Source organism: Schistocerca americana, chromosome 7 (assembly GCF_021461395.2).
Source record: "Schistocerca americana isolate TAMUIC-IGC-003095 chromosome 7, iqSchAmer2.1, whole genome shotgun sequence".
Taxonomy (NCBI): domain Eukaryota; kingdom Metazoa; phylum Arthropoda; class Insecta; order Orthoptera; family Acrididae; genus Schistocerca; species Schistocerca americana.
This window is the reverse complement of record NC_060125.1, coordinates 340,831,225-340,858,010: the sequence shown is the minus strand read 5'-3', so window position 1 is coordinate 340,858,010 and position 26,786 is coordinate 340,831,225. Positions and strand designations below refer to the sequence as shown.

Sequence of the window (26,786 nt, the reverse complement as noted above, 5' to 3'; positions counted from 1 at the left end):
AAGGACAGTGATATGCACACATACAATTGGTGGCAGTACCATGTACATATGGTATAAAAGGGGCAGTTCATTGCCAAAGCTGTCATTTTTAGTGGGGTGATTCATGTGACAAGGTTTCCAATGTGATTATGACCACACAACAGGAATTAACAGACTCTGAACCAGAAAGGTAGTGGAGCGACACACATGGAACATTCCATTTCAGAAATCATTAGAGAATTAAAAATTCTGAGATACACACTGTTAGGAGCATGCTGAGAATAGCAAATTTTGAATGTGCTGAGAATAGCAAATTTCAATTGTGTTGAGAATAGCAAATTTCAGGAATTATCTCTCACTACGGACAGAGCTATGGCTGATGGCCGTCACTTAACAGTGGAGAGTAGCAGCACTTGTAGAGCTATCCGTGCTAACAGACAAGCAACATTGTGTGAAATAACTGCAGAAATCAATATGGGACATACAACGAATATATCTTCTAGGACAGTGTGGCAAAATTTGGTGTTAATGGGTTATGGCAGTGGATGATCGACATAAATGCCTTTGCTAATGGCATGACATCACCTGCAGCACCTCTCCTCGGCTTGTGACCATATCAGTTGGATCCTAGATGATAGGAAAACCATGAGCTGGCCAAGGGTTTCAAGTATGGTGCAGACTCCATCAATCTATGGATCCAAGTTTGTCAACAAGGTACTATGCAAGCTGGTCATTGCTCCTTAATGGTGTGGGCTGCATTTGCATGGAACATACTGGGTCCTCTGGTCCAACTGAACCATCTTTGACTGGAAGTGATTATGTTTGGCTAAATGGAAACCATCTGCAGTCATTCATAAACTTTATGTTCCAACAATGATGAAATTCTTCTGGATGACAATTTGCCATGTCCCAAGGCCACAATTGTTTGTAATTGGCTTGAAAAGCATTCTGGAGAATTCAAGTAAATAATCTGGCCACTCATCGAACATTTATGGGACATAACTGAGTGGTCAATTTCTGCACAAAATCTCTGGTTTGCCATTCACACCTTGCTTAATATACTGTAACATAGATACAGTAAGACAAATGTTTGAATGGCAATACAAATGGCCACTGGTCCGAGCTAAGCCAAAAACTCTTCACCCCAAGTTCCTAGCTCAAATAGGAACTGAGCATCAAGACCTCCCAAACTGTGATTCAGCACTCAGTCTTTTCATACATATTTGCTGCAGTGCTTCTGCACTATAACGATTAATTGTGATTTGGAAACTCTTCTGGGAGCTGCTGGAAACAGAGTAATAAGTGGAAGTTGGAGAAGTTTAGGGTGCTATTCATGGTTTCCAGTCACTGTTAACCTTATTGTTGTGACTCGCTGATCATTCAAAGCGCCGCCGCGCAATTACGTGCATCCTCTACGTGCGGCGCTGTCTGCCAGCCATGCAGCAGGTGTGCCACCTAAGCGGCCAGCCAAGCAGCGGCCACTAGACTGGGACTCAGTGCTCATTCGAATGCTAACGTGTACACATGTCTTGCTTGTCAACTTATTCTGTGACATATATGTGTTGTGTTGTTCTGAAATATATTTGTTAAACTTGACGTTATAACACTTACCTTTCAAGTAATACTATGTGCGGCACAAATTTATTACCATTTGTTGAATGCTGTTTCACTTCACTGATATGTATTTTACAGTAAGAACCATAATTACAGAAGCATCATTCTTGAATAAGACTATTTCAGTTTTATGAGGGTCACTCCAAAAGAAATGCACACTATTTTTAAAAAAATCCATCCTTTATTCCACATGTTTGAAAGTTTTACAGTGTGTAGATACATCCTTTAGGAACAATATTTTCATTTCTCCACATAATTTCCATCCCTCTCAACTGCCTTATGCCATCTTGTAACCAGCACTGTATACCCGCACTGTAAAATTCTGGACCAACCTGTTGGAGCCACTGTTAGGCAGAGTGCACAAGGGAGTCGTCATCTTCAAACTTTGTTCCACGAAGAGAGTCTTTCATTTCCCAAAGAGATGATAGTCACATGGAGCCAGGTCAGGACTGTAAGGCATGTGTTTCAATGTTGTCCATCCAAGTTTTGTGATTGCTTCCATGGTTTTTGACTGACATGTTGCCGTGCATTGTTGTGCAACAGCAAAACATCCTGCTTTTGCCGATGTGGTCGAACACAACTCAGTCGAGTTTGAAGTTTCTTCAATATTGTCACATATGCATCAGAATTTATGGTGGTTCCACTTGGCATGATGTCCACAAGCAAGGGTCCTTTGGAATCGAAAAACACCATAACCATAACTTTTCCAGCAGAAGGTGTGGTTTGAAATTTTTTTTTCTTGGGTGAATCTGCACGATGCCACTCCATTGATCGCCTCTTCATCTCTGGTGAAAAACGATGGAACCATGTTTCATCACATGTCACAATTCTTCCAAGAAATTCATCTCCACCATTCTCGTACTGTTCCAAAAGTTCGTTGCATACAGTTTTTCTTGTTTCTTTGTGAGCCACTGTCAAAATCCTGGGAACCCACCTGGCACAAACCTTTTTTAACGCCAACACTTTCAGTATTCTGCAAACACTTCCTTCCCCTATCCCAATGTAGCGTGGCAAATCGTTCACTGTGATGCGTCTGTCAGCAGTCACCAATTCATTAACTCTCTGCACATTGTCCGGCGTGTGTGCAGTACGAGGCCTGCTGCTGCGAGGACAATCTTCAATATTGCCATGCCCGCTTTCATCATGTAACCTGCTTGCCCACCGACTAAGTGTACAGCGATTGACAGCAGCATCTCCATACACCTTTCTCAACCTCTTGTGGATGTTTCCCACTGTCTCGTTTTCACAGCACAGGAATTCTATGACAGCACGTTGCTTCTGATGAATGTCAAGTGTAGCAGCCATCTTGAAGACATGCTGTGACGGCGCCACTCACGGGAATAGGTTGAACTAAATTTGAAAACAAGTGGGAAGGATGTATCTATACACTGTAAAACTTTCACACAAGCAGAATGAAAACTGTATTTTTACAAACATAGTGTGCATTTCTTTTGGAGTGACCCTCATAGTTTCACTTACACAAAACATTTACCTCACTGAATCACTTCTGCTGTTGTAAAAGAGTGAAGCATGTGTCTATCCTCTTCTTTAGTACTGCTGTATGTATGGGATCCTTATAAAATAAGATTGACAGAGGATAGCAAAGACTTTTATCATGAAATAGGTGAGAGAGTGTCACGGATATGCTAAGAGAGTTGGGATGTTTATTATTAAAACAAATGTGTTTTTCATTCCAGAGAGACCTCCTTCAAAATTACAATCACCAGCTTTCTCCTATGAATGGCATTTTGCTGACTGCTACCAACAAAGGGAGAAATTACCATTGTGACAAAATAAGAAAAATCAGAGCTCAGACTGGTAGATCTAGGTGTCGATTTTTCCCACACACTATCTGAGAGTGGAAAAGTATAGAAACTGTCTGAAAGTGATTTTCTGTACCTTCTATCAAACACCTACATGTGTATTCCAGAATAATAATGTAACTCTAGATTTAGATTCTTAACATTTTTTTATCACTACCAATAAAAATATCCTTAAACTAGATATAGCACCAGATGAAAACAATGTGCTCTATTAGTCAAATACATAAAATTACAATTTAGACAGCACTTTGTCCATATAATTATAATAATATCTTTCCTAGTGACACTAGGTATTGCATAAAACATCCCAACAGCATCTTTTGTTTAGGCAGACTCCGCTTACACACCGTAATGAGAAAATAAGTTTTATTTCCCTAAACATTGCAAAATGCCACCTGATATCTCTTAGGAAGTACATCTGATATTTATGAATGAGTAGCACTCCTACCTGATGAGAACTAGCCTTTCAAATTTTGTATGCATTTCTGCTTTTAAGATTGTTAATTATGCTCTTTATAAATAGCTGCACTAGCCTTCATATTATTTTAATTTTGCTTTTAGGATTATTAACCTTGGGAACTAGTCCTGTATTATCATTTTCTTTTTTTGCTTCATGATATTTTAGTTCCTACTGTAGTCTATGGTTTCTTGGATGTTCTATTGAAACCACATTTTATACTTTTCATTGACAAATATCTCTTAAAGATGAGAAAAATGTATGTAAAGAAACATTAAATTTAAAATTGACATCTGATTAATTATATGTAACACATTAGCTGAGATCCTGTAAATTCCTAATGAAAACCAATATTGTGAAATTATTACTATACTATTTCTCATTAACACTTGGCTCTGAGTTATCAGTGTTGCAGGTCCAACAGCCCATGGGGAGGCCTTTGTATTCTCTGGTGGCCAACATTTTTATGGAAGATTTTGAGGACAGGCACTCAACTCAGTAGGATTTGGGTGATATGGTGATAAAACTTTTATAGTTTGACCTCATGGCTTGAACAAACTCCAAGAATTCCTTCTACTTCTAAACTCCATAAATTAAAACATAAAATAAGGAGACATAAAGGAAGAAGATTGCTTGCTGTTTTTAGAAGGCTTAGCATGATGGTACACTTGGGCTTTTGGTATTTCGAAACACACTCATACAGATTCAGATTTACAGGCAACATATGGCACAAACCATGAGCATTCTGAAGACTTGGATTCACTGAACCCGTACCATTTCAGATCCCAGCAAATTGCAAGTGGAACTAGAACATCTCCAAACTGTGTTCTTCAAAAATCGACATTCATCTCAGCAGATACAGAGACCACTACAAGCAAACAAATAGCACACAATGAAAAGGATAAGGCCTTCAGGATGAGAGCTTACTTGCCATTCACTGTAAATGTTTCTGTGAATATAGGTAGAGTATTAAGGAAACATAAGTTTAAAGTGATATTCCGTCCTCCATCAAAAATCTCCACACTTCAAACTTTTGGACCTCTATTATTAATGAGACAGTGGAAGTATGACTGTTTGAGGACTTTATCAAGTGGGATGGCAGTTACCAGTTAAATAATACATGGAGTCCTGTTATAAAAGACCACACAGCCAGCATAATTCACTAATTTACAGCCAGCATAGTTTGCTAATTTTGTCATTGAAGATGGGCAATGCTCACAGTGGTGCACAAACCTGTAGCAGACATGCATGTGCTGTAGCAATGCGAATGCAATGACAACTGCAGACACCATGCATGCACTAGCATTGTTTTAGGCAGGAGAACTCAGTGTATTTTTGCTAGTGTATGCCTAAAGACTGCCAGGAGAGACTGTGCAGAAACATCGTGGCAGCAAGTTACTGGCATTTGGCAGTTTACCTGAAAGCTTGTTACTTAATAGTTTCCTTAAAGGCAGGGACATGTAACCAGAAAATTAGTTTGCATTACTGTAACACTTTGTCTGTGAATTCATAAGCTTACTGTTGGATTCCTTTGCTCTAGATATTTTCTCAGGTTACCCATAGTCACTTCAACACACACTGCATGACACAAGTATGACGCCAAGCAATTTCCTTGCTTTCAATATTTACAAACAAATGTCCAACAAATAATTATCTTTTCATGACAGCCACATATAATAAACAGAAAACTGAATGAAAATTTCTATACTTCAATTTTGTACTTTACATGACATTTGCATAAAGTGCGACTATAAGAATTCTATCACATCTGGAGCTGTATATGTGTCACCACTTCTGCACTCAAACTGTGGCACTGCTTGCACAGTGAAACAACTCTGCACTCAGCAAGCTACCCCTGTTAACTGTTACTGACAGAACAAACACATTCAACCACTGTGTTGCAAACTGCCCAGATGGAGCCTGCACGGAAAAGCTGCAATGGAATGTACTGAAGGAACATTGCAAATGCTCAAGTAACACTCAACCTGGATGGACTTACGAGTCATGATTGCAGTGTGGAATGGAGGAAATAGAATTTTCCAAAGGAACATATGAATTTGAGGCAAGCAAGTAATGGCCTGACTCTGAGATTGGCTATTACAGTAAATAATAATAATAATAATAATAATAATAATAATACTGAAATTCCAGCAGCATGAAGAAAAGCTCTGCATCAAAAACTGAATAGTTTTCTCAATGCTGTCCAAAAACAAGGTGAACTGTAAACACTTGCTTTTCATTTGGTAAATCCTGTCCTACAAAATATTTAATAACTCTAAGAGGAGATACTGAATGGAAACAAAGGACAGCACAAATGGAACCCGTTTAATCAATGGAAGAGTGTCGTGGAAGTGCTGAAAATCCTGAACTGGTTGACATCTGAAATAGAGTTATCAACTATCCCTTGACAGCCTAACTGAAAAGATTCAAGAATCAGTATAGAGTGATGAACCTAGGAATACACAACAGCCTCTTATGTACTGGCCCCATAGGGGTTGCAAAGACAAGATTAAACTAATTACCACAAGCACAGACACATTCATGCAGTTCTTCCTGTGCTCCAAATGTGAATGGAATGGGAAGAAACCCTAATATGCAGTACAATGCTAAGTACCCTCTAGCATGCACTTCACAGTTGTCTGAAGATTGTGTATGTAGATGTAGATCAGTTTCACTGTCACATTTTGTTTCTCCACGTAAACAGCACATGCACTAATTTTGAGTTAGCAATAACTATGGAAACATATTTACCATTTGCATCTAATATGTCAACAGTGACTTTTGTTTTTGCAATGTACTTTCCATCAGTTGCTGTAACATCCAGCAAATAGCTACTGACTGTCTCTCTGTCAAGAGGCTTTGCAACATAAACTTCACCCGTTTGGCGTATCTGGAACTGGGATCGTGCATCACCGCTGGTAATGTAGAAATCCACAGGTGTCGATAGATCAGCATCTTTGTCCTCTGTACTAAGCTGCACTACAACGGTGCCTGGTAATGCATCTTCGTTCACTGCAATAAAAGCATCCACATATTGATTTTAACCTTTATTCCTTATATATAACCACATTGACAATATTCCTAGGTGTTCTTCCTCAGCTTGTAGTCCAATATTGTTTTCCTTGCAGTTAAAACTAATTATTACTCACCTTTAGCAATCAAAATAAAATAAAACCAACTGCGAAGGATAAGTAACAGTAATTCTCATATTGTTTTCCTTGCAATTAAAACTAATTATTACTCACCTTTTGCAATCAAAATAAAATAAAATCAACTACAAAGGATAAATAACAGTTATTCTCATCTACATTATGAAAAAGAATAGACTGCTACTCACCAAATAGAGGTGACTTTGGGCAGTGGTCAGGCATATCAAAAGAATTTAAAAGCACTCTAAGCTATTCTCAGATGTGGAAAAAACACACATATATACACACACACACACACACACACACACACACACACACACACACACACACCAAAAAACTGGCCACTGTTGTCTCCAGGTGCTGAAGCCCCACACACTGAGTAGGCTCTTTGCTGGGTTGGATTGTGGCACTATAGAAAGGTGTGGGAAGGGATGGTGAGCAGTAGGGGAGGGGAGGGATAACACATGTATGCGAGACTGGAGTGGAAACAGGGAAGACAGTTGTGAAGCAGGTGGTGAAGTGAAGCACACAGTGTTGGGTGGCACTCTCAGCAACTACTTAGTCAAACTGTCTCTTGGCAACAGTATGGCTGTGGCCATTCATACATCTTGGGAACAGTTTGGCAGTGGTCATTCATGCAGATAGACAGCTTGTTAGAATGAGATTTTCCCTCTGCAGCGGAGTGTGCGCTGATATGAAACTTCCTGGCAGATTAAAACTGTGTGCCGGACCGAGACTCAAACACGAGACCTTTGCCTTTCGCGGGCAAGTGCTCTACCAACTGAGCTACCCAAGCATGACTCACGCCCCGTCCTCACAGTTTTACTTCTTCCAGTATTTCATCTCCTACCTTCCAAACTTTACAGAAGCTCTCCTGCGAACCTTGCAGATCTAGCACTCCTGAAAGAAAGGATATTGTGGAGACATGGCTTAGCCACAGCCTGGGGGGATGTTTCCAGAATGAAGCTGTGAGGACGGTGCATGAGTCGTGCTTGGGTAGCTCATTTGGTAGAGCACTTGCCCATGAAAGGCAAAGGTTCTGAGTTTGAGTCTCGGTCTGGCACACAGTTTTAATCTGCCAGGAAGTTTCATATCAGCGCACACTCCGCTGCAGAGTGAAATTCTCATTCTGGAAACATCCCACAGGCTGTGGCTAAGCCATGTCTCCGCAATATCCTTTCTTTCAGGAGTGCTAGTTCTGCAAGGTTCGCAGGAGAGCTTCTGTAAAGTTTGGAAGGTAGGAGACGAGGTACTGACAGAAGTAAAGCTGTGAGGACGGGGCGTGAGTCATGCTTGGGTAACTCAGTTGGTAGAGCACTTGCCCACGAAAGGCGAAGTTCCCAAGTTTGAGTCTTGGTCTGGCACACACTTTTAATTTGCCAGGAAGTTAGAGGTCATGACTGGATAGAATGCTTTACTGCTTGCTGTGAAGTTGGCAGACCTCATGGCTGTTTTCACAGGTGGCCTTGCCTTTGATCAGGTAAGAGATGCCAGTGACAGGAATGGAGTTCATGAAGAGGGAAGGTGTTTGGGACACATCTTTTATCAAGGTCTATTACAATGATGTGCTCTGTGGGGAAAAGGTATTGGTAGCATAGGTGGAATGGGGCAGTCAAGAATATTCCCAAGGTTGGGTGGGGAGTAGAACAACACTGTCAGAAGAGTGGGTAGGATAGAGAGTAAGGTAGTTCTCATTTCAGGAAACCGACGAGAGGTAGCTGAAACCCTGTCACAGAAAATGTTCAGTTGCTCACCTCCTTGGCGGTACTGTGTCACTAAGGACTGGAAAGAGAGAGAGAGAGAGAGAGAGAGAGAGAGAGAGGGGGGGGGGGGGGAGAGGGAGAGAGAGAGAGAGAGAGAGAGAGAGAGAGAGAGAGATTTCTTTGTAGCTGGTCAGGGGGAAGGGTAGGTAATTGATGACACAAAGTGCAGGAAATCTGTTTCTGGGCGAGCTGGGTAGGTTTTTTTCAGGCTATGAAGTCCTCGGACCCTCAGCATATTTGGAGAGGGACGGCTCACCACTGCAGATGTGATGAACACAGATGGTTAGTCGGTATAGAAGGGTCTTCCTGGAGGCTGAAGTGGACAGAAGTGCTAATGTAGCCATCTGTGAGGTGGAGATCAACATTAAGGAAGGTGCCTTGTTGGTTTGAGGAAGACCGGGTGAATCAAATTGAGTAAGTGTTGATGTTCTCAAGGAATGTGAATAGGGTATCCTCACCCTCAGTCCAGGTCATGAAAATGTCATCAATGAATCTGAACCATGTGAGGGGTGCCATGTGGGTACTCATGACTGTACCATGGATTTGTTTGTAGGTGATGCCTTCAAAGAAGATGTTATTGTCAGTGAAGGTTTAGGTTCACCAATGAAATTTTCATGATCTGGACAAAGAGCCAAGACACCCTATCTCTACTCTCCCATTCTCCTCAGCCCAATGTGCCACCTTCTCGGATGTTGAACTCCACCTCTATGATGGCTCCATCCCCACTATCAACAGTAACTGCATTTTAACTGCTATCATCCCTTCCATGCCAAGATATCACACACTCTTATAGTCTTGTCACCCATGGACAGTGCATCTCTAGTGACAAAAATTCCATTGTACAGTGTACTGAAAGTGTCATTAAGGCCACAACAGACAGCTGCTATCCCCCAAAACTGGTTCACAAACAGATTTCCCATTCAGTATCCTCACATCCATCTAATCCTCCAACCACCCCCAAAAACCAGCTCCAGCTGCAAAAAGAGCACCTCCCTTATCACACAGTATCATCCTGGAAACCAACAGCTAAACAATATCCTTCACCAAGGCTTCAACTATCTACTATCATGCACAGAAATAAGGAACATACTATCCCCAATTCTTCCCATCCCTACTAAAGTGATATTCCACTGCACAACAAAACAACATAACACCCTGGTATATCCTTGTGCCAGACTTACACTCCACCTCTTGCCATATGCTTCATACCCCTGTACAAGACCCCGGTGCAAGATCTGTCATGTGGACCCATGCACCAAAAGCTACTCCAGTCACCTCAGAGGCACTTCTTATCCTATATGTGGCAGGGCCTCCTGGAAAGCAGTCATACCTTACACCAATTGTGCTTAAAATTTCACACAGTATTTTATTTGGAGACCCAGTTTCCTACCTAACTAAATGGCCACTGCCGAACTGTGGCCAAGAACAGGACTGACCACCAAGTGCTGCTTCACAACTGATACCATCTAGCTATCTAGATCCCCCCCCCCAGTTTATGTAGATGGAATTTGTCCTTAGTTTCCATAATCCTCCTGGCCTCAATCTCCAACAGTCCCCTGCCCATGCCCCAACTTCATTCAGCCTGCACACACCCTTTTCCCCACAGTCTACTCTTGCTCTTTTCTGTTGCGCCCTCCAAATCCATTTCTCCATATCATCATCATCATCATCTCATGTGATGCACGGAGGTGCTGGTGATTGTGTGTCACCTCCCTATCCCATGCACATGCTAACTCTCCCTCCCACATTCTTATTTTGCACACTTGCTGCCCCCCCCCCCCCCTCTGAGCCATCAGCCACTCTTCTCCAACCCTCCTCCCTGCCTCCTTTTCTATCCTCGCCCTCTCCATCTAACACAACTCCTCACCCAGTCAACCTGCAGAACTGCAGTCCCAATGCCTCCACTATTTGGTGAGCTGTTTTCTTTAGTGTTAAATTACAACAGACATGTATATTTCATTCAACTTGTAAGAAACAATATGCTGTAATCCATGTAAAAAGTTGGCAATAGTGATTTCAGAAAAATGGAACTTTACAGAGTATTTACATAGAAAAGCAGAAACGTAAATGAATGTTATGTGTATAGCTTCTTCACAACTATGCTGGAGAGTAAACTAAGAGACTAATTTTATATTTTTTTCTGCAGATGCGTTTTCATATGTACCAAACAAGGATACAGAATGAAAATAGGTAATTTACAATTATATATAATGATACATGAAAAAAATTTAGTACAATATAAGAATGGATCATCATTTGCAATGCAATAAATTAATGGAACTACACAAAGAAAGATAAACTGCATAACACACTATGCCTGTGTATATTAAAATTTTAGACTAATTATAGGAATTTTCAAACAAAAATTGATACCTTTTATACATTCAATATTATCCACAACTGAGAAAGATTTTAAGGTTAGTGTATATTGCAATCCTTTTTTATCTCATTATTTGACATAGTCAAATTTGGAGATAAGCAATCTCAATTGTTAAATCTGTGGATTCAGAAAAACACTTAACAATCAAGATTGGAAATAAAATTTTAGTTTCGACTTCAGATTATAAAAAAATATGCTGATTAGTGTACAACTGCCAAATGGTGGGACACATTGTGATAATTTGTGTGAGTAGGATCATTTGTTATACGATCCAATGGAACAATGATGTAAATTATCACAGAATAAAAAGTCGTCATACAAATGCATGAATCACTTAAAACTTGCAACACAAATACTGCGGAAATGGAAAGTGCTACCAATGTGCTGTTTTCACAGAATGCATTGGTAGTCATGGGCTTATGTTGTTAGCCACTTAGTACATTGTAATAACACTTAAAAAGTGTATTTTTTGTGTAAACATACACTTTGTAATGGAACAACGCCTAATGCCATTAACAAACTAAAAGTAGGGTAGATTAGAATGTCAGTGGTGTTTGTTGCAGGATTCTAGTGAGAGTCGTTTATGAGATATTGTATTTTGAAAAGTTCCCACACTGACTCTTGTGCAACATCTGTGGTAGCATACATTAAAGAACAACTCAAGTGCATACACTAGTTATGTGGTTTCTGACCAACAACGAGGTAATTGACCATCACAGGCTGTATTCAAAATGACCACTGGGAGTGTGGCATTACATGCTTCCAGTCTGATATGGAATGACTGCTGCACACATGCTACCATTTTAGCAGAAATTACTGAGCAGGCTGCAGTAATAAGTCGTTGCATGTCATTGTGTGTAGCTGGTACGGACTATTGAATATATTGCTCCATACAGTGTACAACAATGAACTGCACTCTTCCTACACTCTCCATACACCATGAGCATATTGGCTTTTTCTGCACTGGTAAATCCCATCATCCATTCACAATCTACTGGCTGTGACGCACTGACTAGCAAATTGCAATGCACTCACAGAATACACAAGCACATTGAAAGCAAACATAACATCATCGTACCCAGCAACTATGCAGGTTGAATGGCACAAACAAGAGTCAGCATGGAAACTTTGCACAATACAATATCTCGTAAATGGAACGATTGAAATTTGTTCTCAACAACATGGACCAGTTTAAAAACAACAGTGAAACTCATGATTATAATACCAGAGGAATGAAAGACTTGCACTATCCTCTACTTAACCTATCTTTGGCACAGAAAGGGGTAAAAATATGCTGCTCTAATACTCTTCGATAAATTACCAGATGAAGTAAAATGTTTGACAGACAGCAGTAATAGTTTCAAAAATAAACAGAAATCATGTCTCCTTGACAACTCCTTTGATACCATAGCTGAATTCTTGAATATGAATAAATAAATCTGTAGATATTATGTATGTGTTTTGCGCCATTTAAGGGAATGGGATAGGTAAAAAAATGTAAGCTTTCTTTATTCATATGTGCATTTATTATTCACTTGACATGTTCCACAGCATAACGGTTACCCTGAGACTGATCAATGGAACAAGTAACTAACTAACTAAACAATTTTCACTAGTTTGTTAATGACAAATGGCATTATTCCATTTAAAATAGTGTATGTTTGCACAAAAAATCCGCTTTCTAAGTATTATTACAATCTGTTTGTTGGTTAACAATACAAGCCCCAGACCATCAATACTTTCCATTTCCACAATATTTTAGGTGATTCACTTTGTATATGTGTACATTGAACTCATGCTTGCCAAAGTCTTCTGCCTGCCACAGCACAGTTGCTTCCTAATCTTCTGAGGCTTATGTCATGAGCAACACATGGTGTTTATGTTCACATATGGAGGTAACATTGTACTGGTTTCCGGTGTGGGATAGGCATCTCGTTCTACATAGTCCATAACAGTTACTGCTTCAGACATTTTTTTAGAATAACGTAATGTGGAAAGCATGATCTCAGTGTCCACATATGTAAACTGTCTGATTCTGTTCAAAAAATGTTCAAATGTATGTGAAATCTTATGGGACTTAACTGCTAAGGTCATCAGTCTCTAAGCGTACACACTACTTAACCTAAATTATCCTAAGGACAAACACACACACCCATGCCCGAGGGAGGACTCAAACCTCCGCCGGGACCAGCCACACAGTCCATGACTGCAGCGCCTTAGACCACTCAGCTAATCCCGCACGGCTCTGATTCTGTCAGTGTGCATTGTAAAACAAACAATCCTGGTCCCACAAACTGTGATGATGTATCTCATCAGTTGTAGACTAATCAGAGTATTTTGTTATGATCTGAAGATGTCTTGCAGATAAGCTGAAACTAGTAATCAATAAAATTATATTTGCAATCTTGATTATTAAGATTTTTCCTGAAACTATGGCCTTTTTTTATGAAAATATTTTTAATGCCATAATGAAGATAACTTTCCATCTTGCATTATTAATATTATATCTTTAATTTGTTTCTAAGTAAACAATACTGTCTGTATGGAAATGTAGTGTCATGTGGTCTCTATGTTTTGACAAGTTTCCTACTAATCATCTTCAGGTGACATCTAAAGATGAGGAGTAAGACTTTTTGAAACATTTCAACAACATGAAGCCATGAGTCAGCTGATAACTTGAGGAGATTTCATCAACAAAATACTTTCTGCAATTTAACTTGTGAATTATAAAATTTGGCGTACAATTCCATAACATAAAAGGGTATGGAGGTATGCACAATATGTTGATTGATACTTACAAAACTAGAATTTATTATAATGGCAAGTGTTTGTGGACAGAACCTCTTTAAATTCCTCAGCATACGATGCTCACAGCCAAATCTGTTATCTGTATAAATACCAAAAACCTTTTGAATCTGTTAAATATCATATGCAATGAAAATATTCTGTGTGCATCTATGGTCAGAGCAGAGATGAATGTAATTGGTTTGATAAAGTTTTCTGAGAGTGAATTTTGTGAACAAAATTATAAAACAATTGCTTGGCAACACTTTCTAGATTACTGTTGTTGTTTACTACAGAGATAATACCAACAGCGAACACTGTAATGAGAAATGGTAGAATATTATGGAAATATGCCTGATGGCTTCCATAATATTCAATGCCTCAGTCAGATTCCTGAAATAGAAGAAGTATATGTCTCACATAAGTTTAAGAATGCAAAGAAGATAGTTCTTTAAATATAGTGTGCCAAATCTACAGCATTGAGCCCCAATGAAGAAGAAACACTGATCTGCCCTACAAAATCTCTTGCCCACCGCAAAGTCCCGAGCGACTGGAAAAAGGCGCAGGTCACACCTGTATATAAGAAGGGTAGAAGGATGCATCCTCAAAGTTACAGACCAATATCCTTAACATCGGTTTGTTGCAGGATTCTTGAACATATTCTTAGTTCCAATATAATGAATTTCCTTGAGACGGAGAAGTTGCTGTCCATGCATCAGGACGGCTTCAGAAAGCATCGCTCCTGCAAAATGCAACTCGCCCTTTTTTCACATGATATCTTGCAAACCATGGATGAAGGATATCAGATGGATGTCATATTCCTTGACTTCCGGAAAGCGTTTAACTCGGTGCCCCACTGCAGACTCCTAACTAAGGTACGAGCATATAGGATTGGTTCCCAAGTACGTGAGTGGCTCAAAGATTTCTTAAGTAATAGAACCCAGTACGTTGTCCTCAATGGTGAGTGTTCATCGGAGGTGAGGGTATCATCTGGAGTGCCCCAGGGAAGTGTGGTAGGTCCGCTGTTGTTTTCTATCTACATAAATTATCTTTTGGATAGGGTGAATAGCAATGTGTGGCTACTTGCTGATGATGCTGTGGTGTACGGGATGGTGTCGTTGTTGAGTGACTGTAGGAGGATACAAGATAACTTGGACAGGACTTATGACTGGTGTAAGAAATGGCAGCTAACTCTAAATATAGATAAATGTAAATTAATGCAGATGAATAGGAAAAAGAATCCCATAATGTTTGAATACTCCATTAGTAGTGTAGCGCTTGACACAGCCACATTGATTAAATATTTGGGCGTAACATTGCAGAGCGATATGAAGTGGAACAAGCATGTAATGGGAGTTGTGGGGAAGGCGGATAGTCGTCTTCGGTTCATTGGTAGAATTTTGGGAAGATGTGGTTCATCTGTAAAGGAGACCTCTTAAAAAACACTAATACGACCTATTCTTGAGTACTGCTCGATCGTTTGGGATCCCAATCAGGTCGGATTGAGGGAGGACATAGAAGCAATTCAGAGGCAGGCTGCTAGATTTGTTACTGGTAGGTTTGATCATCACGCGAGTGTTACGGAAATGCTTCAGGAACTCGGGTGGGCAACTCTCAAGGAAAGGAGACATTCTTTTCATGAATCGCTACTGAGGAAATTTAGAGAACCAGCATTTGAGGCTGACTGCAGTACAATTTTACTGCCGCCAACTTACATTTCGTGGAAAGACCACAAAGATAAGATAAGAGAGATTAGAGCTCATACAGAGGCATACAGGCAGTCATTTATCCCTCATTCTTTTTGGGAGAGAAGACGCTAGTTGTGGTACGAGGTACCCTCCGCCAAGCACTGTATGGTGGATTGCGGAGTATGTATGAAGATGTAGATGTAGAAATGACTTCAGAGCTTGGATTTTCCTAAAATTTTCTATATATTTCTCTCTTTGGTAAACAGTTGCTCTTATGTTTTCAACTGACTACTCAATTTGGCCTTCCTTCCCTTCCTTCATCTCTTATTTCAATCTTTGTGTGTGTGTCTGTGTGTGTCCACAATGTTCTGCAACCTGTACTACAGAACACAGCAGACAGATTTTAGTTTTTCAAATGCAATGAATAAAGCATATTTAATGTATTCATGTTATTAGATTATATTGACCAAATCTATACCCAGTTTACTTCTTCAGTAAATGCAAAGTTTACTTACCAGCAGCCTCATAATGTCTACTACCAAATACAGGAGGGTTGTCATTGTAGTCTTGGAGTTTAATATAAACATTAGTTCTAGTAAAGTGTTTTGGAGTTCCATTGTCTGTTGCAACAATCTGGAAAACATACTCTGACTGTTTCTCTTTGTCCAGCTGCACAAGAGTAGTTATCCAGCCAGTATATGCATCAACAGCAAATACATTTGCGAGATCACCAATATCAGAACCAAATGAATACCGCACTTCTCCATTACTCCCAATGTCCTTGTCATGTGCAACAACTGAAACAAAGTACACATATTTAGCTACATGTTCAATAACATTTATTCTCTCTCTCTTTCTCTCTGTACATATGTGTGTGCAAAGTACTTAAATGCTTTAATTTAGCGCCATAACTGGTTTCTGGCTACAGCTTTGAAATAAAGCATTTTAAAAGTATTTGTGGCGGGTTGCTTTATTCAATGCCGATCATTAATGGGTGCAGAGTTTACAAGATCAAACACGGATAAAATAACAGGTTAGCTCATGTTGTACTGAGTAAGGAAGAAAATATTTTAGATAGGCCCCTTTTCTATAGATATTACCCCATTATTTTACTTGTTTGCTCCATTTTTGGTGTATACTCTTTCAACTATATCATCATTGTTTACAAATGTGTATATTCCATTATATATTAGTTTTCTGGAATTCTTGAGATATTCACTGTATAGCTGTAACATAGTGCCCAGCTGAATGACCATTGTTTCACATTTTCAGAAAAATTATATCTTAAAATTACATAAAGAATTTACTTATGAATCAAAAACTTGAAGACAATTGAGCTTAAATCTACTTATGTTTTAAATGTGTATATGATCGAGTTATCGCCTCATTATTTTGTAAAACGTGAGCTCATCACTCGGCAATATATTACTGATCATGGCATAATGTTCATGATAATGCAAACTGACTTGACCAACATCATATTCCACGTTTGCTAAAAGATCAATACAGATACGAGTAAAATAAAGTACAAACTGTGGTGGCATAAACATCTTCACATCGTCACTGACTTCATGTGGATGGACTTGTAGAGGTATAAACAGTACACCAATATGCCCAAAAAAAGTAAGATTTTACATTTTCCATCTTGCATTTTATGCAGTTTTCCAACAGAACTAAAAAAATGTTTACATGTTTTCAAAAAGGCAGTTCCAAGTATTACATGAGCTTCTTTCTTGAAAGAGGAAAATGGAAAGAGGAAAATGAAAGTAATCCTAACCTTTGCACAACTACCAGCATTTCAAAAGGTGTCTTTAGTGACATCACACTTATAATGTACAGAAAGTAAAGGAATTTTATCATTAAGCTAATATTTGACTGACTTAGAACTAAAATGCTAATACACATTAATAGATAGATACAGAAAATGGAAATAAATAAGTAACATGTAAGTTTGGTGTCAGTAACGGAAATAATTATTTTACCTTTGAGTATTGATGTTCCTTCCTCTACATTTTCAGCCAAGGTTAACTTATATGGGTTGCTTTCAAATTCTGGTATATGATCATTCTCATCAAGAACTTTTAAAGTAACTTCAGCTAGTGCTGTCAAAGGAGGACTTGAATCAGTTTCTGCAAGAACTGCTATGACGTGTACGTCATGTGATTCTCTGTCAAGAGGCCGAGTCAGCATCAACTGTCCTTGTCCATCCACAGAAAATGTGGGAATATCTTCATTACCAGAAATTATGCGATAATGAACAGAGATGTTTGTGACAGTCTTCAACCGTGTTATTATTGTTCCTGCAAAATCATAAAATAAAATAACATTGTATAGATCTAAATGTGAAGTGACCAGATCAAAATTTCACAGGAGGAAAAGAAAGGAAAAGTACACACACACACACACACACACACACACACACACACACACACACACACACACACCGAGATGCATACTCGATCGTTATATAACTCTTTAATTATAAAATTTCATTGTGGCCTTATAATATTATTTCTATAATAGCAACTCTGTATGAAAAATGGACACAGATATTACCATATGATTTCAGGTAAATATTTGAAAAAGAGCTCAACACAATTCAGTATTCATCACTCTCAGCAGCCCATCCAAATAAGGGCCAGAAAGGTGGAAAAATGGGAATTCTTCTAATTAATTTGTTTTTATTTTGATACTCTCACTGCTTCTACAGCTGACTTGCATCTCTGATGTGCTGTCGAATTTCTTGGGTTGAGCCATAATTATAAATTTGTCACTAGCACTCATCATGAATCCTATGTTGATCGCATGGTGCATGATATTATTCCTGGATAGGGAATTCTGCAAAAAAAGCACTTCACTGTGAGAATCTGACACTTACAGATGTGCCCAATATAGCACAGTCCTTTGAAGCATTATGAGCCATAGGCAATTGTCTGCATGGGGGGAAGTATGCTGCAAGTGTTCAGGATCAAGTTCCGTTTCAGCAATTGGAGTCTCTCTGCTCTCATTTCTCGTCTCTGTTTTCCCATGGGTCTGTTGTGCTACAGGTTTCCATGCCCACTGTACCATGTAAGAGTCCACCTGCCCTCATTTATTTTGTGGTGTGTAGAGTGACACTGGCAAGGGAAAATTAGACCGTATGAGGTCGCTTTATGTCATTTGGCCTATTTCTTCGAGTAAATGGGCTACACCTGTAGTCATCTTTAAGAAGCTGACAGGTAAGTTTCACTTCTGTGGTGACTTCATTGTAACAATTAAAGCACAGTCTGTGATAGATACATACCCTTTGCTCTGCCCTGATGAGTTGCTCGCAAAATTGTCAGGCGGCCACTACTTTTCCGAGATTGACTTGTTGGAAGCATACTTCCAGCTCCCCTTGGATGAGGCCACTAGGCACCTTCTCATCGTCAATATCACCTTTTGGCCTATACCAATATCACTGCTTGCCTTTTGGCGTTGCTAGCGTGCTTGCAATGTTTCAGATTTTTTAATAACAGCTGACAGCCTCTGTATCCAGCTGCATTAGTTACCTCAATGATATCATTGTTTCAGGCTCTTCCACTGAAGAACACCTTAGCAATCTCCGATTGTTGTTTTCTGTTTTGCAGTCTTCTGGCCTCAAGTGCAATCCTGCCAAATCTCAAATTTTTTCAGCGGTCAATTGAGTACCTAGGTTTTGAGGTTTCTCACACAGAGATCAAGCTGTTGCATTACCATGTTGATGCAATCTTGGCTTTGCTGTGGTTGACCTCCATTAAGGAACTGCAGGTGTTTGTAAGTTGTGTACTACCATCAGTTTTTAACAGATGCATTCACTGTTGTTCAGCCCCTGCACGCACTTTTGTGCAAAAACATGCCTTCTTTTTGGTCCCCTGCTTGTGACCAAGCATTTGCTTTGCTTACATCTAAGCTTCAATCAGCCTTGTGTCTGGCCACTTTTCAGCCTGGTCAGCATCTCACGTTGGTTACAGGTGCCTCTCAGCACAGTCTTGGCGCAGTGTTGGCACACAAATACACATATGGGTCTGAAGGACCCATTGCTTACGCTTATAAACTTTAACTCCCACCCAGCAGTGGTATTCTCAGATTGGAAAGAAGGCTTTAACGACTGTGTTCATCCTTCAAAATTTTCAAGTCTTCTTGTACGGATCTAAGTTTTATTTAATCATGGATCACAAGTCGTTGGTTGCTCTTTTTAACCCTTCGGCTTCTGTGTTGGACACGGCAGCACATCATTTGCAGCAGTGGCTCGATTCCTCTCCCGTTATCATTACCAGATCCATTACCGGCTGACGGTGCAACACGCCAACGCCGACGATGATGCCTTATCTTGCCTTCTGATTGAGCCAGATCCGGCATTTGATCAGGATGAGTTGCTTTATTTCTATTTCGATACTGAGAACCAGAATGCAGTCGATGGTTTTCCGATCACTAGTGCCACAATAGTATCGGCTGTTGCCACGGATCCCATACTTAGATGGGTCCTCTCTTTTGTGCAGCATGGTTGGCTGGAAAAAACCCCTGTGCCATGCTTCAGATCTCTTGTGTGATTAAGTCTACCTCCAGCACCGCCTTTTTGTGTTTGATGGGGTTCCTTTGTTTGCTACAGAGGATGCTGCTCCCTGGGTTGTGATTATCGCTTCCTTATGCAGTAATGTACTGTGACTTCTGCATGTCAGTCATTGGAAGACCTCTCACACCAAAGCTTTGGCCTACTGTCACATGTATTGACTGTGGCATAGATGGAGACATTACGCAACTTATCACTTCTTGTAAACACTGTGTTCAGCAACAGGATGGTCCTGTGGGCTTGTTTTCCCCCCTGGGCTGACAGGCAGACATCCTGTTGCTTTGATCAGCTGCAGTTGCGTGAGTCCAGAGCCCCCCACCCTGCAGATGCCTGTTTCTGTGTCACAGACAGTCTGGTTCATGCTGCAGTGGGGGTCACTGCCTGGCAGGTCACTGTCTGGGGTTCTGCTCCCATTTCTCGACTACCATCGCCTGTGCAGCACCTGCTGCACCTGATACTGCAGCCTCTGTCATCTCCGTTGCTAAGTCCTGTGCAACCGCTGTCTCCAATGCCCCTACTGTTGCCTCCAGTGCCAAACGCGATGAGGACATCACCATGGAGATGCCATCACTGGTCCTGCCCTATGGTGTCTCATGAGAGGGGGGGGGGGGGGGGGAGGCAGGACACCAAAGCAGTCCCTCATCATTTCTGCCCCTACTTGCCGGTGCCTGCCTGCCACATGCTGCAGCAGCCATATTTGCCATCTTTTGAAATGGATGTCAGCACATTCATTGGTGTTTTCCGTGACTCATAATCTCACTGCTTTGAGATATCAATGCTTTTTTTCACAGTATCAGAGCTGCTAAAGAACCAGTGCTTTTCAGTACCAGTGCTTTTCTGTACCATGCATATTTCAGTGTCTAGTGCTTTTCTGTACTCGGTTTTCCTAGCCCTGGAAGGGAGGAATGATGTAACTTCACTCATGACATGCGATTTCAGAAATCGCGCATCCATGCAGTTCACTGGTCTGCTTATAGAGGTCGCCTGGGTTGGTGACCTGGGTGCCCTCTAGTGAGCCACCAAAGAAACGTATTATTTAAGTGATCATAAATGAGTGCTCAGCCTGATCGTAACTGTATTATTGTTGTCCAGTCAATAAATATGTTCAGTGCTATGCACAACTTGTACTTCACTGTACATTACACGTTTCTCTATGAATCACATTTGTTCTTGCAATAACAGTTCCTTCCACAGATCTTATATGGAAAAGTTTCAAGGATGTGGAAATCAAATTATTTTAAACATATTATCATTTACTAAGTAACACATAATTTTTCAGAAACATGTAAATGTATACCTTCAAACTGATCCCAACACCTCCTTTCACCCATGCATATGTTCACGTGTTTTCCTGGTCCTGCCTGACACTCATAATTCTATTCTCACACTTCATACCCTGAGAAACTCCCTCTACCCCTGCATGCACCATATTAACCTTACCCAAATCATTTTTGCTGACCTCCTCTACTCCTCTCTACTTTTATCTGACCAACAAACCTGCACCCTCACACAATTAGCATCTCTTTATTTCTATTTTTACTTTAATTTCACCCTCTTCTCATATCAATCTCATTTTGTTTTCATCTCATTTTTTCCTCTAGTTAATCTGGTTTCATCCTTTGTTACTGTACTTCATCTGGTTTAACCTTTCATGAGTTTTTAAGATATTCACATGTATTTTCAAATGTTTTTATCCTCCACTACAGATTCTTGTTCCTTCCATCTGTGCCAATGCAGGAAGGTGTCCTTTCCCCTAGCCAGAACTCAGTCCCACATACTGCTCCTGCCTTCTTAACTAGCTCATGGAATTTCCCCCAAATGGCCTGACCATTAAATTATTCATCTCTGGCTGCAAGTCATCCTTCCAAAATGGCTGTTCAAGTTCTGTCAGAGCATAGCCATCACTGATGTCCTGCAAAACCATGTAACTCGGGCCCAAGACTCCTTGCATTGTCTCTATTGCATTCTTAAAATCCTCCTGCTCTCAGACTGAAACCCTTTCCTTCCAGAAACTAGAGCAGCATGCACACCACCACCTCAGAAAATTATCTGATGAATTCACCTCATACTCTCATCTTGGGCTACTACTATCCACCACCACCACAATGGCCCCTATCGAACCTCCTCAACAACCCTTCATAGCCATAAAAACCTGTCCTGTAGATCTATTACATCTGTCACACTCTCAAAAACTCCCTCCTGCCACCCTACAGAAACTAAAGCTTAAACAGACTAATAAGACAATTATGAACATGTCCTCCAAAATCCTAAGACCCACAGAAGTTTCAGCAGTTTCCAAATGCCTTACCTTTTGCACCAGTCCCAAATGTAACGATGCTGGGCTTGTTAAAGACCTTCTAGTCTTCTCTCCTAAAGTAGCAAGTTTTTTTGCTATCAGTGTTGTCTATCATACAACCAAAAATCATATTGAATCCTGTCTCACTCAGTTTACTCCCGCTTCTAATTGTGGTCCACCCACACTTCACCAGAGTCAACCTCTGTTAAGTTTCCAGGATTTACTAATCTTAAACCTTGGCTCATTATCATTCCCCAAATACCTCAGCATGGAAACCAACCTCAGGACTGCAGGACAAACTGCAGTTCACCACCTAAAAGATGATCCTGATCTTATACTCTTACCTTCCAACAGGGGCTCCACCACTAGTGTTCTGAACCACAGGGATTACTTCGCTGGCATCTTTCAGAAATGTTTGCCTGCAAGGCTTGCCACTGTGATACTATTCAAGAAATTCAGCATGATCTCCAGTCCCTCCTCAGTTCCCTGGATTTCACAGAACCTCTCCCCTGTGTCTACCTGTCTCCTTACCCTTACCACTCTGTAGATTCCTCCCTTGTAGATGCTTCTTAAAATGCTTAATCCCAACAACCTAAGATGTCCCATTGTGGCTGAATACTGTTCTCCAAAGAGAGGATCTCTGTCCTTGTGGACCAACACCATCTACCTATATAAAAGACACTAACCATTCCCTCCATTGTCTCTCCAGAGTTCCTGTCCCTTTACCACCCAGTGCCATTCTTGTTATGATTGATGCCATCTCCCTCTACACCAACAACTCCACTGTCCATGGTTTTGGTGCCACTGAACACTACATTTTCCAACAGTCAAATGACACCAAACATACTTCACAGGCACGATCACCAATTATATCCTCACCCACAATTACTTTTCCTTCAATGCCATCACATACAAACAAATCTGCAGTATAGCCATGGGCAACCATGTGTCTCCATCACAGTCCAGACTATGCTTAGGCCATCTAGATGAATCCTCACATCTCGAAGTCCTCACCTGACTCAGATTCATCATTGGCATTTTCATGATCTGGACTGAAAGTGAGGACATGCTATCCACATTCCTTGGAAACAGTAACATTTTCTCCCCTACTTGCTTCACCCGGTTCCCCTCAGGTCAACAAGCCGCCTTGCTCGATGTACACCTCCAGTTCACAAGGTGGTTCCACTAGTAACTCTGTCCTCATCAAACCTACTTATCACCAACAACATCTCAATTTCAAGCTGCCACCCATTTCATAAAGCCTAGTCAGTAATTGTAATCATCATGTCTGCAGTGGTGAGTACTCTTTAAAAATTGTGAGGGTCTGAGTCTTTTACAGAGCAAAATTACTCTCCCAATCCTGCCCAGAAACAGATCTCAATGCTTTGTCTCACAAGTAAATATCCTACCCACTGACTGGGCATACACAACACACAAAGGAGCAACCCCCCCCCCCCCCCCCCCTGTAACTCAGTACCATCCATGACACAAGCAAGGGAATCACATTCTTTATCTGGGTTTTGATTACCTCTCTTACTGTCACAGTAAGAAATATCCTTCTCATTACCCTATCCACCCCGCCAACAGTGTTATTTTGCTGCCCACCAAATCTACACAAATCCATGACTGTCTCTGTGTCACCTTAACTCCCAAACCCTAGCCTCATGTCTCATAATCCTGTAATAGACCTAGATGCAAGACCTGTCCTGTGCACTCTCCCATTACCACGACCACCTGGCATCTCACAGGCAGCTCTTGCCCAGTCAAACACCAAGCCACCTATGAAAGCAGCCATGTGGTCTACCAAATTAGTTCCAAACACTGAACAGTATTCTATAGGGTCATGACCTATAAAAAGCTGCCTGTCTGCATGAATGGCCATTGCCAAACTGTGGTTAAAAGATAGTTGGACCACACATTTGCCAGTCGTGCCACCCAACATGATGCGCTTGACTTCAGCAATTGCTTCGCAGCCTGTGCCATCTTGATTCTTTCCACCAATGCCAGGTTTTCTGAATTGTGAAGGTGGGAACTTTCCCTACAACATATCCTTCATTCCTGTAACCCCCTGGTCTCATTCTTTGCTAGTCCCTATTCCCAACTGCCTCCATCCCCTTCCTTTCTCCTCACTTCCACCACATACGCACTGCCACCCCCCCCCCCCCCTCCCCCACCCAAGTGCACCTGAATACAGGGCGTTTCAATAGGACTTTACAACTTTAAAAATTCATATAAATTTAATGAAAGAAGATATAGAGCTGGGTGTAGTGTTATTTTGTAGGAAAACACATCAAGTTTTTTTACCTTGAACTAAAGATGTTGTATGTGGCTTCCATTGGTTATCCTGCACACATCCCATCAGAAGTCAGTTTCCTCCCAAACTCTCTGTAGCATTGCAAGTGTAACTTGTTCAGTGGCGGCGCAAATTCGTGCTCTAAGTTCAAGTAGAGAAACCGGCACAGGAGGTACAAACACAATATCCTTGATGAATCCCCATAAAAGAATTGAGTGTTGTCAGGTCTGTGGAATGTGGGGGCATGCAATTGGCACATCATGATCAATCCATTGACCTGGAAAGTGGTCACTGAGGGATGGTGCACCATCTTGCATGAGGTAAACATTTAGTTCTTGGTCATCCTCATTGATATGTGGTATCCAAAATTCTAGTAACACATCCAGGCACACTATCCCGTTGATGGTTCTCTCACAGAAAAAAAGGGGCCATACACTTTGTTCTTGCTCATTGCCCAAAAAACTTTCAGTTTAGGGCTATCATGAACATGTTGCAATGTTTGATCTAGATTTTCACTGCCCCATATCCTATGGTTATGTGTGTTAACCTCGCCACTCAAGTGAAAAGTCGACTTGTCAGAAAAGATGATTTTGTCCAAGAAACGTTCATCCTCATGTAACTGATTTAACATATCTGCACAGAAGTTTTGGTGAGCAATTTTATCAGTGTCTTTTATTGCTTGTATAATCAGCAATCTGTATGGTTTCAAATGCAAACGGTTTCTCAATACATGCCAAACAACCATATGTGGGATTTGCAGTTCACGAGATGCACACCTGGTCGATGTCATAGGGCTGTTGACAAAACATTGTCTCACTTGCTTTACGACATCATCAGATGTGCTCGGATGACGTGATGATTTCCCATGTCTTACCAAACACTCTGTTTCTACAAAACATGTATGCCCCTCATAAATTGTAGGCATACTAGCAGGATCTTTAGCATACTTTGATTCTTCAAACAAAACACACTGCTAGCACGCTCAGGTCCAGTAAAGGCAGCCATCTTTAATGCAACTGCCACTAGCACTCCTTACGATGTGATTCAGCACTAGCGAACTACACAAAACAAAACTTGATGCATTTCTGTACAAATTGACACTACAATCACCTTTGTAGGTACTATGAATTAATTTATATGAATTTTCAAAGTTGTAAAGTTCTTTTTGAAACACCTTGTAGTTCTTCCCCCCTTCTCTGTTTCTCTATCCTCCCATCAACACCCCCCCCCCCCCCCCCCCCCAGCACTGAGCAAAGCAAAGCCTCCATTCTTCACCTAACAGCCTACCATCATCCCATTCCTGCCAAGTTTTGCACACTCCCACAAGCAGTAATACACATGTTCCCACATACCTTTCCTGCTACCTCTTCCCCTCCCTCTTATGTACCAGCATGAACCACATCAACCAAGATCATTTTCTCTGCAGTGCGGCCAGAGTGACAAAAGATGTGAGTGACCATGTGTGTGTGAGTTATGGTTGTATGAAAATGTATGTGTATTTCTTCTGCTGATGAAGGACTTTGTCCGATAGGTGAATAATACTGGACAGTCTACTTTTAAATGTGCCTTTGTGCTGTTCAGGACTTCCTCTATGTGGTGAGTAGCAAACTATTATTATACACAAAAATGTGTAAGATCATTCCCGAACTATCGTACCAGGCAATAATAACAACAACAATAAAGAAAATGGAAGGAAAGTGGCTTAGGAGATAATGTCCCATCAAGTATGAGGTCATTAGAGATGGAGCGCAGGTTCAGATTGCAGAAAGAAGTTTATCATGTACTTTTCAAAGGATCCATCTTGACGTTTGCCGAGAGTGATATAGGGAAACCACGGTAAATGATCTTGAAGAGGAATTGAACCACTGTCCTCCTCAACATTAGTCCAGTGTATTAACAACAACATCATCTTACTTGGACTGGGAGGAGTTGACCACCAATAAATATGCCTTTTAAACTCTTTTCAATCCATTTTCTAGTAGTAGCCAAA

At 40.7% G+C, this 26,786-nt stretch overlaps 1 protein-coding gene across 1 annotated transcript in view; it reads right to left on the bottom strand.

The window, feature by feature from the left end:
- Positions 1 to 26,786, bottom strand: part of LOC124622512 (fat-like cadherin-related tumor suppressor homolog) — an 883,388-nt gene that overhangs the window by 30,062 nt on the left and 826,540 nt on the right. The window contains exons 28-30 of the mRNA XM_047148232.1: positions 17,620 to 17,937; positions 16,153 to 16,434; positions 6,625 to 6,885 (exon numbers count right to left, since the gene is read on the bottom strand). Coding sequence (XP_047004188.1) covers positions 6,625 to 6,885; positions 16,153 to 16,434; positions 17,620 to 17,937 — 861 coding nt within the window. The remainder of the gene's footprint in view (positions 1 to 6,624; positions 6,886 to 16,152; positions 16,435 to 17,619; positions 17,938 to 26,786) is intronic.